The 17215-nt window shown below is 37.4% G+C and overlaps 1 protein-coding gene across 6 annotated transcripts in view; it reads left to right on the top strand.

The window, feature by feature from the left end:
- Window positions 1-17215, top strand: part of pdlim5a (PDZ and LIM domain 5a) — a 66765-nt gene that overhangs the window by 35514 nt on the left and 14036 nt on the right. For 2 of the 6 annotated variants that reach the window (XM_084945476.1, XM_084945474.1), the window contains exons 4-9: window positions 6102-6141; window positions 6690-7120; window positions 11085-11105; window positions 11210-11227; window positions 11597-11769; window positions 11873-11909. In XM_084945476.1, coding sequence (XP_084801602.1) covers window positions 6102-6141; window positions 6690-7120; window positions 11085-11105; window positions 11210-11227; window positions 11597-11769; window positions 11873-11909 — 720 coding nt within the window. Of the gene's footprint in view, window positions 1-6101; window positions 6142-6689; window positions 7121-9036; window positions 9063-11084; window positions 11106-11209; window positions 11228-11596; window positions 11770-11872; window positions 11910-17215 lie in introns of all 6 variants that reach the window. The other 4 variants (XM_084945479.1, XM_084945477.1, XM_084945480.1 and 1 more) reach the window with 4 other exon arrangements.

The following is a 17215-nucleotide window of genomic DNA, read 5'->3' as shown; positions in this document are numbered from 1 at the left end:
AAAGTAGAGGCGGCTGCTCGACTTGACTGAGATGAATGCCTTCCTCAAACCACGATCCAAAGTTTTACTTCTCGGTCAGTCTCCTGTGAAAGAACGCTGTAAAAGTTTAAATTAGATTTAAAAAGACAACTCAGGATTCTAGCTCTGCTATTTACTGCCCTGCTAGTCTAGAAACAATGCAAGCATTCAGACCAACTCTGTGCCATTACACAACCACTCAGCAGTTGCATTAAAGTTTCATGTAAAAACAAACCATCTGCCCTCTGCCTTTAAAAGATATATATTACAAGACTTTTAGTGTTTCATAAAATTGGAAAACATCTAAAAAAAAATTAAATACTGTAAACGACTGCATCTGTTTTATTACCCTAAATTATTTCATCTGTGCTTCAGCAGTAGTTTATAATAGAGCATGAGATTTTAAATGGTTTTTCATTGATTTACTGTTTAATGTACTTAATATACTGACTCTATAAACTATGTGTATTGGCAGTAGACTCTAGGTTTTGTGACTCATTTTTTGGATTTTTATTCACAGTTTTTATCACACTATTTTTTCCCACTTACTGTGGAGAAATACACATTATAGTTATAGAGGTACTGCCTTTAGTACTGTTGACCAGCAGACTCTAACACTACCTCCTTTCTCCTGCGCTGATGGGGTTTAACTTAATGGGTCTGTTTCCTCTCATGATTTGCTTTAAGACTCCTTAGGGTACCAGTCAACTGCTGTGTTTTTGTTAGAAAGTGAATTACTATAAAAAATATTTGTTGCCATGTTACCAGAGTAAATACAGTTGTGATATGTTCAGGCTTGTGTTGCCTCTTTATTACTTTCCCACTATTAACCCCAAACTTCTAGAAGTAAACTACAGACAGAAAGATTACTGATGAAGATCTGCAAGATCTATAAAATGCAATGTGTATTTACCCAAATGTAGCGATTTTAAAATCAACTGTATACTAAGAAGTATTAAACTGAATGTAATCTAGCTGCATTAGCAGTAGGTTGTGTCAGCGTGATGTGCAAGCTTTTGTGGCCCATCAGATAAGCAGGCCTAGATTATTGTTGTATCTTAAGAGCTTGCATCCATGAAAACCATGGTCAGTTTGTACCCTGAGTATTTGTGTTGGCATGTGCTTTTATGGAAGAGGACAGAACTAAAACAATGTAGAAAAGATTTTTAAAAAACACCTCCCATTTATCGTGAGCTGCATAATGTTGAGCTTTCTTGATACGAGAATAACTGACGAACGCCTGAAATGCAGCTGTGAGAATACTACTTGTATGTCTTTACAATTTGTTTCAGACTAAGTTTATTTGATTGACTGACGATACTGCTGTGGCTTTTTTGGTCTGGTCACTTTCAAAGCTCCTTTTAGGGCCTCATGTGATGTCATATGCATTTGAAAGGCCTGTTGAGGCCAGTGTAGAGATAATGGTGGGATGGAGAGGATAAGAAATGTGGAGGAAAACACACTCATACCAAGATAAATGGACATGAGTAGAGTTCTGTCACATGCACACACACACACACACACACACACACACACACACACACACACACACACAGCCTTGTAATGCTACATTAGGAGATGTTTCTCATATGGCCTTGCCTAATGTGAGGGCCGATAATGACAGTCAGAGTCGGCTTCCAGATCTATTTAAGGACCATTTCTAGTAAATAGTATTGGTTTGGAAATAGTAGCTAATGCAGATGTTGTTGGATTTGATCACATCATAACAACACTGACCAAGTCCTCTCTAATCACTGCACACAGAAATTGATTATCAAACACCCAAATGGTGAACCACATGTGGCAATAATCCTGCCAATCGCTCTATTTTTAGTGGTTCCCTGGCATTTTCTCCTGCACACGTGTGTCTGTCTGCTCCAGTTTAAGGTAGAACTGGGAAAAGATTGAAACCAAACCATCCTCTTCATCTCCCTTTTTTTCCTAATAAGGTACAGAACAAGAAATAAATACACAAAGGCTAAGAGTATGTGTCCCACCTTCAGGAATGACGACTGCATACATTTTAGATGTCTTTGTTTATTCTCTAAGTCATTATCTCTTTTGTTTAAAAAGGGTGACCTCACTCTAGGGGTCCAGAGGAAAAAGAATCTACATGAAAGGCAGGAAGGCAAGTTAGAAAGCGAAGCAAGATGATTAGAACAGAGACAGATACAAATGGTGAGAGCTGAAATAATAAAGAAGAAGAAAAAACTGGGAAGCGCTAAGAGGAAATGTTTTTTTGTTGTTGCTTTGTAAAGTACTGCCTAAAAAAAGGCACAGTTATGTTTGTATGTAAATTAAGGAGCTTCTAAAACCCTTAAATCTTCACAGTAAAAAAGGATGTGTCCTCTCAGACTAGCTGAATAAGTTCCTATATAGTGTGAAAAATGTATCAAATGTGTATTCTTTCCTCACTCTACAAAAATGTGTATTCTTTCCTCACTCTACTATTTTAGCTGTGTTATGGACTAGGAGTCAAGTAATCAATTTCAATAATTCAATATAATGTTGTCATATTTTTATCTTTGGATCTACTTGGTTCAAAGTGCTTTGATTCCAGTTGTGTAATCCCAAATCTTTCTATCCTTGGACTGAATGCAAAAGAGTTGCCCAAAAAAGACAAATTGTATGCAAGTCAGTGTTCATGGTTGTTAAAAAAAATGTGAGCAAAAGAAAGAAAGAAAGAAATGCTAGGGTGTACTAAATCTAAAAATAAACTTGGACAGACGCACTTTGTGCCTCCATGTGTGTGTTTGCATTCATGAACGCTTATTTGAAGGAGCATGTCCCATGGAGTGTATAAACTGGTCCTTGTGGTCTGCGTTATTGCATTTTCCCAGCAACATTTCCTGGACCAACCTGTCCTGTCTGAAATCACTGTCACCCCACCCTCTCTGCGTGTGCATGTGAAGTTTTTGTGAACAACTGGATCTTTGTTGTTTCTCCACCTCTAGCAACTGTGTCATCCATATGGCAAAACACTTACTTAAAGAATTTTTAAATTCTTACACGTGAATGTGGGTATTTGTGCATCTCTGTGTATATTGTGCTTGTGTAGTATAATCTACACGTATTTTGCCTGCTAACGGCTCCTAACTCGCACACACAGACACACATACGGGCAACAATCTCCTACTGATTCAGTAGTGTTAGTTCCTTGCCGGTGAAGTTGATGGCATGTCAGGGCACAGCCCTGGAAACATCACTCAATGATGTCATTTGAGCAAGAATAGACCAAAGAGATTAGAAACAAATGCACAACTGAGAACATGGAACAGCCGCGATTATATGATGTGGGTGATTTGAGAGGAGACGAAAAAGAGATACCTGCTCTTCATGATGAGGTCAATTAATCTATCAAGTCTGCTATAAAACAAATTAAAAGATACACATTGGAGCTATGTAATTAGTGAAATAACACACAAGATTAAATTTAATATTAACATGATGCTGCACCAACACCCACCCAAACCACAGAATCTAATTTTTACATTATCCTCCGCAAACAGTGAAAAATCTAATGATGAAAATGTAGACAATTTGATACAAGCTCAACTACTGATTACCAGCATACAAAGAAAAACATAGTTTATATTATATTCTTTTTATCCTTAGCAATCACACTGTTATGTAATAAAATGTCCATGAACATTAAACAGAGCAAAGCAGAGACAGTCATGTAGAGCCTGACAGTTAACACGAAACATGGACAGATAAAAAATGCATCAGGCAGGGAGCAGAAACCGATTTTATAGCAGCTGCTGTGAACTTAACCCCTAAATGGATCGCTACATTAAGACAAAGAACACACGGATGCACACACAGTGTTTCCAATTTGGTGTCCAGGACAGATGAACTGCTATGTTTGTCGCTGTCACACTATCAGTGTCTATAGCAGCAGTTCAATTTAGGAGCCTCACTTTTCACTTATGAAGAAACATTAAGGTTTTACATCTTCTCTTATAACCCATCATATCGCTGTTATGTTGTGGCAATTTATCCAAATTAAAGAAAAATAAAACTGTTATTTGTTTATTTAGTGACTGCTGATTGTGTGTGTAACTTTTACCAAGTGCAAGGACATTTTCACACACACTTTCTCCAGTTCTGAGTTGTTATTAACAGCTACTTAAGTTTCAGGAAGATCAACCTTGATTCTCTCATGAGTTCTGCCAAGGTTGAGCCAAGTCAGAGGACACATCTTATTAAAACTGTAGGTTTCTTGTTTGAAACCTAAAATTTAATTTGACTGTGAGGACAGATCTGAACCTCTGTGAGTTAAATTAGACTGCTGTTTATATTCACTTTCTAACAGCCATCTTTTCCCCCTAACATGTGACTGTAACCATTTCCATGCTAGTGTTTTCCAGTTATAGGTGCGGTGTAATCAAGGCAGTGGCTCACAGTGGCTTTCTGACTAACCCAGTGTTCCCCTTACTACCCCGATGTGCCACACATATTTCCATGGTATTGGTTGTGCCCATGACATCATGGCTGTCCCCAGATTAGCCGTGGGGATATGCTGGACTGTTTATGGTTTAGTGTGTCCATGGAAACGAACCCAAACCGTCAGGAGATGAGAGGATACAGGTGACTTACTGACACACGAAAAGGAAAGATGAGCTGAATTGTTGCAAACAGGAATGTAACTGACACTACAATCAACCTATTGTGATAGATAAGTGCAATAACCACAATCAGGATGTCTATGCACAAAGAATTTTATCAGTAAAGGTTCCTGGGGTCAAAATACAGCCTGGAGTGCCGAAAAGCCTGTTACAGATACTTTGCTTAGGCCAGTTTATTTTCTCTTATTTCCTTTTCCTAAAAGTAAAAATCTTGTTTGAGTGTGGGATCTGCATAAATTCCTGTGTTCAAAATCTACGAAAGCTACAGCCACGATAAAATCTGTTGTGTAACTGTTCAACACAACATTTGCCCATAAACTGTTCCTGCTGTAAATATGATTTGTGATTATCTCAGTTCTGGCAAAACAAAACTAGTGTGGAACAAGATAAAAAGAGAAAAAGCCAAGTGTGTATCTGTGTCTGGAGACTGATGAGATTCTAGCTATTACAAGGGTGTCGGTTCAGATTTACAGAGATGAAGGACATGAACCTCCCTGAGGAAGTTTCATGAAGGATTGCTCTGAAAGGAATGCAAAGCAGCTGATATTTACATGTCTGCAGTTACTGTGCAGTTTGCTTAACCTTTAATTTATGTTAACTTACATATTTCCCCCCTTTTTTACATCCTCAATCAAGCCGTGTAGCACTGCACAACCGTTTGTCATTTGTTCCATGTGTACCTGTTTGTTGGTAGTGTCACAAAAGTTGATCTCGAGTGTTTACTGTTGCTGATTTGATTCACTTATTTGCATAAATTAGGTGCTGTTGCATTGATGTCATTTTAAACCACACAAGTCAGCAAAGAATATTGTCAACAGATGAAAAAGGATCTCAGTAAAATTAGTATTGCTATGAAGTGCTAAGCCAGAATTACTTCTGGGCAAAGTTAAGAGTGTAGGGAGTTCCAGACATGCTCCTCAGATGACCTTTAGGGGAGATCAGAGCTTAAAGTGGCATCAAGAGTATCAAACACCAACTGTATCAGATTAATACAGGTCTTTATGAACTAAAAACAGCTGCCTTTAGAAGTTTAGACAGATTGAAAGAAACCACAATTTTCAGCTCCAGTAACTAGAATTTATTTGTTTCATGCATAGACACACACCAGGCCTCTTTTGGTGCTCTCATAAATGATGACAGAAACATTTCTCAGTGTTGGTTTCTATGCTGAAAGCTCAAGGGTTTAGTTGTAATTCACTGTAACCGCTTGTTTTTTTTTGTTTTTTTTAAATAAACCTCAGCAAAACCTAAAAAATGACAGTATGGTATTAGCACTTTTAATATTTCTATAAATATTAGCAAACAGTGTGGAAGAGCTGGTGTAATTTTAGCCGCATGGTGCTGGCTTAAAGTCACAATGTTTGAAAGGAAATAATAAAATGGAAAAAAAAAAAAGAGTGGTGTGCCATCATAACTCATAAAGTTTTCCTTTCCCTTTTTCTTTCTTCCTTTTAGGGCCCCCAGTGTTTCTAAACCTCCTCCTGTTGCACCAAAGGTACTGTAAAAATATGAAACTCAGCTCAAAGTGCAAATACTAATCACTCATTAATTAAAGCAAGGCATCCCAGGTGAATAATTGGATTTAGAGCAGTTACATATTTGTGTTTGTCTGTGTAGTCATGTGAAAAGTGAAATATGTGGCCAAAACTCCTTTTTCCAGAAAAGAGTAAAATAAACAAATGAATTCATTAAAGTAAAAGTAAAGTAATTAAAAAGCTGTCACCTGGGGTTCCTTGTTCTCTAGTGAGTGACTTCTTTTTGGCAGTTAGAAGTTGTTTTGTTGCATGACCACCACTTTTGTCTTGATTCATTTGCTATGTTTTATGGTTATTATGAATTACAGTCAGGTATACTGGTGTTTCCCTAGTTTTTTTAAAATAAAGAAATTATGATTGAAGTTTATTTTAAACTGTGTTAACTGAACTACTTATACTAGACAAACATATAGACATGAATATGTAACCTGGGAAACATCAGCATAGTGTGTGATTTGATGTGATTTATCTGTGTTTGTATTTGCATGCTTTTCTCTCGTATCGGTAGGGCAACAGATCAGACATCATAAAACCGGTTGCCATTGCCCATCCTCCTCTTCCACCCCATCCTCATGATCATTCATCCAGCCACTCTGCTGTGTCCAACAACAAGGCCCCCAGACCTTACGGGGACTGCAAATCAGAGAGTGAACACCCTCCTTTACAGTCCCCTTTTGCCACTTCCATCCCCTCTCCGTCCTCTGCCTTTACACCTGCATCCTTCCATACTAGTCCTCGTCCTCCTTCTCTTTCTCCACCTCCTGTCTCTTATCCATCCTCTGCCTCCTCCTCCCCCCCTGTCCTCGTCCCGCCTCAGCCTTCGGTGTATAACACACCAATCAACCTGTACTCCACTGAGAATGCGTGTGAGGTGGCCATGGGGCAGAGGCGGGGCCTGTTGGAGAGTCAGGGTGGAGCCTTACCACTGCAGTTTAATGGGTGAGTGGTGGCTTTGTAAACTGGTTCAAACAATTAACCGTTCTCGGCTCTTTCACATTCCTCAGTTTTATCCACTGAGACCGTCTGTTTGCTCTCCTTATGGGTATTATTGCACATTTTTACTACCGTGCCTGCTGGATGATTACCAGGTTCAAATTTATGCAGTAACCTGTAGTAACCTGTGGTGTTTCTCTAGGACATGTTTACAAGGTTATAGTTAACTTTAAGTCCAATGCATTACTTCTTACAGCATATAATATCCAAATATATATTTAAGTTATCCTTTGCCAACATTCCTAAAAAAAAAGCGCAAGTTTGCAAACATCTGGGAAAATTTTCTAGGTGCCAGACCAAAGAAACATGAAAATCAATTCCCCCTGATCAGGATCATTTCAATTCTGAAATCCTGTGAAATAAGAAAAGACGAACAGTTAGACGTGCTTTCTTAAACATAGTAAATAGCTTCCGGAGTTTTCTTAAAATAGTAAATAAAACATGCCATGACGCTTGCTGTGGGAGGATATCACCTAATTTTAACTTGTTTAAATGCAGGTGCAGTCTCACTTCTATTTTTTGTGTTTGTGAGCACATCGTGCTCATAGGTCTTCATTTTATCACGAATCATCAAGGAGAACCTCTCCACTGTTGACCTTTATAAGCGTATTGGAAGGATGAAGAGAAAGATGGAGTCAATAACTATTCTCATCATGTTCATGTTCTCTGTCATTTTCTTTTTACTCTATTTCTCTTTTAAATCAATCACCATCTTTCACATCATAGCTGCATGGAACTGTCTTCACCAAAATATCTGCCATCATATACTCTTCCTCCTTTTCTGTCTCAACTCATCTTTCAACCTTTCTAGAGCCATAGTGAGTATAACTAAGCTATGATGCTGTTAGTAATCTGTCTAAATATATATCCTCCATTGGTAACTTTAGTAGTTTGGCATTCTCTTTGCTCTTATTTTAAGAAAGAATTAGTCTGTAAGGTGTTCAGTCTGGAATCATATAAATTTAAACATGTGCAAATGCCTACACTGGCAATTTTTAGTGTCCTTGACTTGTTCATTTTATAAATTAAATAGTTTTGAAAAGAGGAGGTGCCAAATGGACCGCTCCTTCTCTGACTCATAATTTCTCAGTTCGTTCCAATTACGTTCTCTCTCTTCGCACTTTTGAAACTAGTCAGTGGTCTCTCTTTCTGTAAGACTCAGCAGTCACTAGTGATCTGCACAATATAATCTTACACCGTGCAGACGTGCGCATGTACACACTACAGACTAGTGATGCATTTTAGTCATGTACGTGGCCTATCTCATGTATCAGAGTTAACATTTAATACCACCTCAGGTAATTAAACTACTTTATTAAATCTTGAAATTGATATTCCTTTAGATTTGTAGTTTTTTATCGATAGCTAATCTCATTAGCAAACATATCTCAACATTCTTTTTAACTTTAGTTACTGAAGTTACTCCTTTGCTCCTGTTTTCACTAATAGATTCACATATTACATCATTTTAATCATTCACAATCCATCTAAAAGATTTACTTTCACAGCTGTATATGAAATGTGTAGAAATATATACACATTGAAAACATAGTCACCATTATGTCTACATAATTACGCAGACCAAACTATGATTTGATCTATATTTCCATGCATGCTTAATAGCAGGTGTATCTATTCTATTTATTTTCTACTGTTGCTGATATGCATACAGCCTGGCACTACATGCATGTATCCAGCTTTGCATCTTGCTTGTTTGCATGCTGCATGTTGCAAATAATTTGTGCGGTTTGTTTCACAGGGGATTTATGAATTATATCTTTCAGTGTATATTACTGTAAGATATCTTACATGTGTGTGTGTCAATGTCAGTCCCTTTCAATCCTTTTTTCTCTGCTTTCCAGACGGCAGCATCTCGTCAAGTGACAAAGTTAGTCTCTGAAGCATGTCACATGATTAACTGGCCACTTTTCTTTGTTACCTGTTCAGACTTCTCTGTGCATGCATTCCCATATGGAAAAGAAATAGAAAAAAACATATAAAAGACTTGAATCAGATGTGGCCTACTTCATATAGTGAATCATATAAGGCTTATATGATTTACTCATGAAAGTGGCCACTTTCATATATTGTTTTAGTAAGTATATTATATCTGTTTTCACTTGTATGCTTTTCATACAAGTTTCACACAAGACAGATACAAACTTTATTAGATTAATATATATATCTTTTCCATATGGGTTTACTTACCTGCAATCTAATTTCCAAAAAACATTCTGACAATGTGCCAAACCTAATGAAGAAGAGAATGCACTTTATTTATTTATTAATGACAACGCAAAAGTTGAAAATGACAGAAGTCATAGCCTTCACTTTTTTTTCATAATGCACCAAAAGTGTAGAGTTATTGACAGGCTTATACAATTTAGCATCCTTATTCCTTTAGTAATGAACCATGTTAGAACATAAACAGTGTGGTTTGGCGCTGTCTTGCAGAAATAAGCAAGGTCTTCTCTTTAAAAGACGAATGAAATGCAGCATATGTTGCCTAAAAACCTGTGTAACTGTATATTGCCATGCATTAATAGTGCACAGGTTTCCCAGGCCCCAAATTTCCTTCAATCATTGTGTATTTATTATAAAAGGCTTTTTGTGTATCATTTTACACTTATTACATCTTGAAAATGCTTAGACATGACATAGAAAACTTAAAAGTCTGCAAAATACTGCATATACAAAACAACAAGATATCAGTATCAACGAGATATCTATGAGATATATGTCTTTTTTATTGTTTCTTTCTGTATTCAGCGGTTCACCTGCTGATTTTTTAATTATTGCATTCTGTTTTTAATTTACATTTTATTTATTATTTTTATTCATTATTATTATAACAATATATCATCAATATTATCGTTACATTTTAATAATGCAATGTGAAAATGTTGTAATAGTTTACTGTTTACATTTTATTTAAGATCTTACAGTATAAATCGTTTTCCTTATTTATTATTAAAGCCATGTGTAAGTAGTAAGACATTTTTATAGTATTTTACCAAGATTACTAATAAAAATGGTTTATTGTTCAGTTTGGCTAATTTCAGGTTTACATTAATCAAGAACTGCAGCACTGCGGTCTACATGCTTTAGCTAATTAAAATCAGACTTACTATGGTGCACTTTCCTGGGGCAACACTATATTTTCCCTGAAGTATGAATCTCTACTATTGATTCTGACAGAGTGGCATCCAAAACACATTCTCTCACACACACAGGGAATATAATATGAAATGCTCCCAGTACTGGAAGTGTGTGACCAGGCTAACACATAGCTGTCAACACTGCCACACCCACATAGCTGCTGCTTTAACAAGAGTGTGTTGAGAGACTCATAAATCAGTCTGTATTGAATGTGCTAGGTGAGTTTGTTAGTGGAAGTGGATTTATAGGTGATTTATTGACAGCAGAGCCTGAAAAAAAATTGTTGTTTCCATGTGTGTGTGTGTGTGTGTGTGTGTGTGTACTTGTGGGTATTAGCCCTAAGAGTTGATTTATTGACAACCAATTAGTAAGAAGTTTGTGGCTGTGCATGCATGTACTGTTCATACAGACACGTAAAGACCAAAAGTAATTTAGTTTTATGTTTCAAATGTGCATGTTCCTCACTATGATTTGAATAAAACCACAACTTTTCAAACTGTTTTAAATTAAGTGTTGCTCTACTGTTTTGTATGCAGTTCAGTGACACCACCATGTGGTTGAAAAGAGACCCAGCCTGTTTTGGTTAATTCCTTCTGTTGGCTTTGTGTTGTACGTGCACTGGTAGATGTGGTCTATGAATCTTTTTTTATTTTTTATTTTTTTCCACTCCAGTCACTAAGATTTCCATAAAAGTTTTCATCACGAGTAAATCAATTTCTGTCTCTGTCTTCTTTCTTTACTTCCACTATAGTGGACCTCAAAGTATTTTAAAGTAAGTCTTTTCACAAATCCATTCATTCTCAGCACAGATATTTTATATTATTGTGCGTTTATTTTGTTTATTTTCATTTCTATTCCGTCTTGTTTGTTTAAAAGAAAACCCCTGCCACCAAGGTATTTTATTGGTGTCTTTGCCACCAAATTCATTTAACAGACTGCGGTGTGATCTCTTCACCCTTGCCTAATTAGCGCCATTTACATATTTACAGTGTGGAACACTTTCATTTCACATACCTCTAATTATCTAACAGTTTGATTGTTCATTATTTTGTATAATAACCTAAAAATGTGTGTTGTATATTAATTTAAAGTCATCTAGTCAAGGTAACCTCTTAAAAATCGAAAAAAATCGAACATGCTTTTACATCATAACACATTGTGGTGTCCAGCTCACTGTTATTAATCACCATCTCTGTTACTTTAGTTATATGGGACGTATATCTACTGATCCCATGCATCCTCTTGTTTCCTATCCTATCTCAGAGTGCCTAGGAAACATGTTGTGGATACAGACATCCATTTTTACCATGTTCCCAGTCACGCTGATGCCAGCAGAAAGCGCATAATGGAGGACACCGAGGACTGGCGCCCACGTACTGGCACCACCCAGTCCAGATCTTTCAGGATTCTGGCTCAGATCACTGGCACTGAGAATGGTATGCTCCTGACTACAGTATAGTACATGTAATATTAGTGCATATAAACTGTTGACCAAACTTAATAATTGTGATGCTTTGTCTAATGTTATTGCCCTTGCAGTTCAAAATGAAGAAGCTGACACAGCCAAGAAGACAAAGTAAGTGCATGGCAATGAAAATGCTCAAATTTTACTTTTTATTGTCATCGATTGTGTGGAGTTAGCTGGATGTCGCTAACATAAAAGTCACTTTTATGGAGCAAACAGAGATTCTCACTCTGAATCTTTGTGGCACAGTTCTGGCAATCACACTGATGCTGTGTGGGTTCTTCCTGTCTAGACAGCAGAGGAAGGATCACATTTTATTCATTAAGTCAAAAGCCAGACCTCTGAGTACTGCACTTCACAATTCTGAATTGCTTTCTGAGCTCTGAAAGCTCAGAAAGCAATTCTCATTACATTCTCCTCTAATGCTACTCAAGGCTGTTTTGGAGCATGTCAGCAGTTAAGAGTCTTGCTCTGTGTATTTACCAGTTAAGGTGTAAATGAGTGTTTTGGTTTGTTTTTTTCTATTAGTCATTGTCGTTTGTGGATGTGATGGGTTTGCTGTGCTGCATGATGTGCTGCAACCGTGACTGCATTGTGGCCTTATTCTCGTCGTTGGTTGTCCATTGGTTGTCTCTTGCTCTTGGTGGTTTGTGGAGTTACTGCGTGTCTGACATCACTCATGCTAACATACAGATAATTCTGAATGTGAATGTAGCTGTGTGGTTTGATTCATTCAATTCATACTAATGGCCATGATTCAGTGGACATGGTAAAGATCAGTACTTCCCATATCAATTATACAATTGCTTTTACCGCATCTTAATGCAGATTGTAGGGCAACATTCCTATTCTTCCTAAATCATTCTTTTATGTCTCTTCTGGTGTCCTTTTCTTCTTCTTCTTTCGTCTTCTTACTTGTGCTGGATGGCAGAGTGAACAAGACCACTCGGTTGGTGATTGGCCCCAAGTACAACGAGCTGAGAGACTGGCACCACGGAGTGTCTGCTCGCACCCTCAATGTCCAGTAGACTTTGTGTATGTGTCTGTATGCCTGTGTGTGTGATTGGCTGTCTCACTGTTTAGGTGTACAAAATGTATCGGTAAGGTGCTGAAGGAATATATGAGTGAGATTAAAATAAGTAAAGGAAATAATGCTGGAGTGAGAGCATGCTCGTGAACATTGGGAGTTTTATTGTGTCTGTATGTGTGTCAGTGTGTGCGTTTCAGTGTGTGTGTGTGGGCTTGTCCTTTACAGTTTGCAATGTGCTGGACCCTTTTAGATTGTTTATTGCGTGTCGCTTATGTGCTTAGCCCACTCCACTGATTCCAACCCTGTAGTTATAGATGGATGAATTACAATAAGTGCACACCTAGAATCCTGGAGGAGGAGTATATACAATTTTAGTTGAGCCCATTTGTGGTAATGTGTGGTGTCATCTTCCATTGTTGCAGAGATAAAAGTTGAGAAATCCAGAACTTCCAATATGAATACTAAAATACTGCACACAGGTGTATACAAGCAATCTCAACATATTCAGTTAACATTCACACATTCAATATAAAAGACATTAAAAAAAAAATCGCTGAAAAATCACTTCTGGATAAATCTGGATAAGGTCTGGATGAGCATGTGTAGACTGTATTAGGTATGTCACTTTTTGCATAAATATATGTTACAGAGGACACTTCTTTAAGAGTCAGTAGCTTGTTTACATCTATTGTATCTGCTGAATGATTTCATAAACAAAAAAAAATACATTTCAACTTGTAGTGCATGTATGTACAGTATAAAGTATATTTGCTGGACAAAGGCAGAGGCAAGTTTTTGTGGTTTTTGTCACTGCGCATCACCAAAATGCATTTTAAAATCAAACAGTCTGGATGTAATTGAAGTGCAGATATTAAGTTTTAAATCAGGGGGTTTAACAAAAGTGTTGACTTAACTGAAATACATGTTTTCTTATACACAGTGCTCCATTTTCAGTGACTCTAATGAATTTGGGCAGTTGACTGACTTATGAAACCTGTTTCTGTGTTAGTTCATGACAAAATATTCATTAGATTCAAAGAATTGAATTGGTGGATGCGATGGTATGGTATGGGTAGGTATGGCTGCCAGTTAAACCAGTCCACTATGTTTTATTGTGAGTGCTGACAGAAGTAGCAGGATGAATTGTTAAGTGTACATGGCTATACTCTGCTCAGATTCAGACAAATGCTGCAAAACTGATCAGATGGTGCTTCACAGTGCAAATGGATAATGACCCAAAGAATACTGCAAAAGCAACCAAAGAATTTCTCAAGGCAGAGAAATTGGTTGGTGGAAACAGGGGTTTATGTAATCCTACTAACTAAACGTTTCATTCAAATAATTTTGTAAATCCCTCAAATTAAAGCTGAAAGTCTCAACCTCAATCTTCATCTTGATTGTTTGATTTGAAAATCACAATTGTTGTTTTAGAGAGGCAAAACTAGAAAAACTGTCTTTGTCCAACAAATTAAGACTTAACCGTATATGTCATGCTGCTGGTATAAAATAACCAGTCCAGTCTGGTTTAAAACATTTGTTTTCTTTAAGGTACGAGCAAGTAAGAAGCAGGCCAGGAATGAGGTTGTACATACTATTTTAAGACCTTTGTATGTGACATATTCCTCAGTTTTTTTCCTGTGTAGAAAAGCACAATTTTGAAGAATGCTGAAGTCTGCTATTTATTTTCTGTGCTTGAAGGTTGTTTAAAAATTCTACATTGTAGCTAATAGGCTAATAAATTTGTTGAGTTTTTTTCTTGTTTCCTGTTTCTCTGTTTCTGGTGTCTTTTTGTTTGTTCTCGCCATTCTGAATTCTGTTGCTCTTTCCTGTTCTAGCTGTCTTACTGAATCTGTTTGTGGTGGGGAGGCAGGGGGCTCATGTAGAACTTTCCACTTTTAATAGTGAAACTGTAGTCGCCTTCAATGAAGATGGAATAACATTTTTTAAAAACAACTTGCACGCACGCACACACACACACACCCACACACACACACACACACACACACACACACACACACACACACACACACACACACACACACACACACACACACTTGTTTTCATGTTTTAGTGAAGACATCTAATTGACATAATGCTTTCCATAGCTTCCCTGGTATTTTGTCCCCATAAGTGAATGTTGGTCCCCACAAGCATGGTGGCATGTCAATTTTCTGTCCTCACAATAATTTCACACACATAAACACAGTAATACAAATCCACATAACCACATTATGTTAATTTTTTTTGCAGTTCTCTTGACTTCATGTAATTTAGAGCATGCCAAAACTCTTGAACCCAAACACATTATTTTCTGCTATCTCTTATCTGCCAGTGCACAAGAGCCAAATAACACCATTCTCAAAACTTTGTTTTTATTCATACTCCTGCTACTAAGACTCTTTCACCTGCTCATTTCTTTGTTGCACACATTAAGGAATTTTACATTTCTCTCTCTCTCTCTCTCTCTCTCTCTCTCTCTCTCTCTCTCTCTCTCTCTCTCTCTCTCTGTGTATAAAATACTAAAAATCGACTGTAAGCTCTGGACTTTTTTTGGGATCTGGACCAACATTTTTCCTGTGTTGCCACCAGAGGGAAGCACTGACTCAGAAAATGCTGTCCAGTAAGCGCACAGTAATATTCCTGCTACTGTTTAACTCTACTGCTTCAACTCAGTCTGACCTTGCTTCCATCTCAACACAGGGGAACTACAATGTATTTATATGATGGAAACCTCTCATTTGTTCCTTTGCTCCACTCTTTGTTTTTTGTCTCTTTCTGTTTCCTTTGGTCCTTTGCCTTTCCTGCTTCAACCAGGGCAGAACAAAGTATCTTGTGAGAAGGCAGCATCTCAGTACTTTATTTAATGTCCTGCTCAGCTGTTGTGTTAGTTTCACTGCAAAATGCTTAAGGAAGAAAAGCTATAATGTCCGTGAGCTGGACCTGCTATAGAACAAAAGGTAGACATAACAGACTGTAAGCAAAACTTTGAGCGAATTCTCTTACAACATTTTATTATGCTTGCAACTTTGCAACAATAGCATGTAAATAAATACATATATAAAGCTGTACATCTGTATGGAAGATGTTTTTTGGATGGGTTGCATTTTATTAGTTATCGCATTGCTCATCATAACACCATTTCACCAGTATAACAAATAGTTTCGTTATTTTCAACTCACAGCATAAACAAGGCCTCGGATTCACGGACCATGTGGTTCAATAGCTGCTGTCAACAGTGAACAAGCCATGTTTATTCAAAGCATGCCCGCGCCAAAGGACATGGTCCATATGTCTCTGCAGTGACAGTTCATACCAACTATGACATTCTGTGGTCACTATGAAATAGCTTGGCAGCATCTCACAGAGATCAGTCATTGGTTGGTGGACACAACTGCACACAGTAAAACCGTGAAGCACGAATGGTGCGTGTGCATTTGCACGAGGGAGCTTGAGTGGGTGTCTACGATGGATGGACGTCTCTGTCACTGCGTGAGTGTGAATAGAAGCGCATGGTTGAAACAGTGCGTGAAAATCAAATTTGATCCAAAGAATATAACAGCGCTAAATTATAGACCATCTGTTGCGTGGTGGAGAGAGCTCCTGGACAGCAGTCAGCTATGTAAATGGACCATTTGTTCAGTATTTAAATTAAACCAACACATTTATGCGATGCATAATACAAACTCTTGTTGGCACTACAGTACACAAGGGGTTACCTTACATATGTAAAATCTTCTCTATTTTTTTCATTATCTCTTAATAGCATCAAACAAGAAATGTCATTATTAGGTAGAAAATAAACTTCAGATAAGACAACCACAGGAGCAGCAGCGGTGATACAGATTAGGACCACTGACAAGGCATAAATAAATGCATATTTATCAATGTATATAAAGAGTACAATACAAAATAGATCAGATGATAGAATGAAAAGCCCGAGCTTCTTTAATTATCCCTGACAATTGACAAGGTTCATATGTGGCCAAGTATGTCCAGATGGTCAGCAATCTAAGTGGCTACTGCCGAATCAGAAACAAACAGCAGAGCTCTCCATAAAACTAATCACAGTCTTACAAAATACAATAAAGTTACATGTAATTGGACTGATTGGTAGAGAATATTAATGAGCTTCAATGTAACTGGTTCTAATGAATGAAACGCTGGGGAGCATCTTATTTCCTGCTCTATTTGTCACCTGTTGTTAGCAAATTACTGTAGCTAATATGAATAAATGTTGTTAGCTTGTTGGCCAAGATAATTTAAATAGATGGCACTGTGGTCTTTAATCGTAGTTTATTAGCCTAATAGCATGATGAGGAAAAGGTCTTTCCTGAAATTTTCTTTTCTTGCTTGCTTGATAAGCTGATGCCTGCTGATGCTTTTTGTT

Source organism: Perissodus microlepis, chromosome 12 (assembly GCF_051167445.1).
Source record: "Perissodus microlepis isolate ML-2025 ecotype Zambia chromosome 12, ASM5116744v1, whole genome shotgun sequence".
NCBI lineage: Eukaryota > Metazoa > Chordata > Actinopteri > Cichliformes > Cichlidae > Perissodus > Perissodus microlepis.
The sequence above is the reverse complement of the archived record's forward strand: the minus strand, read 5'-3'. Positions and strand labels throughout refer to the sequence as shown.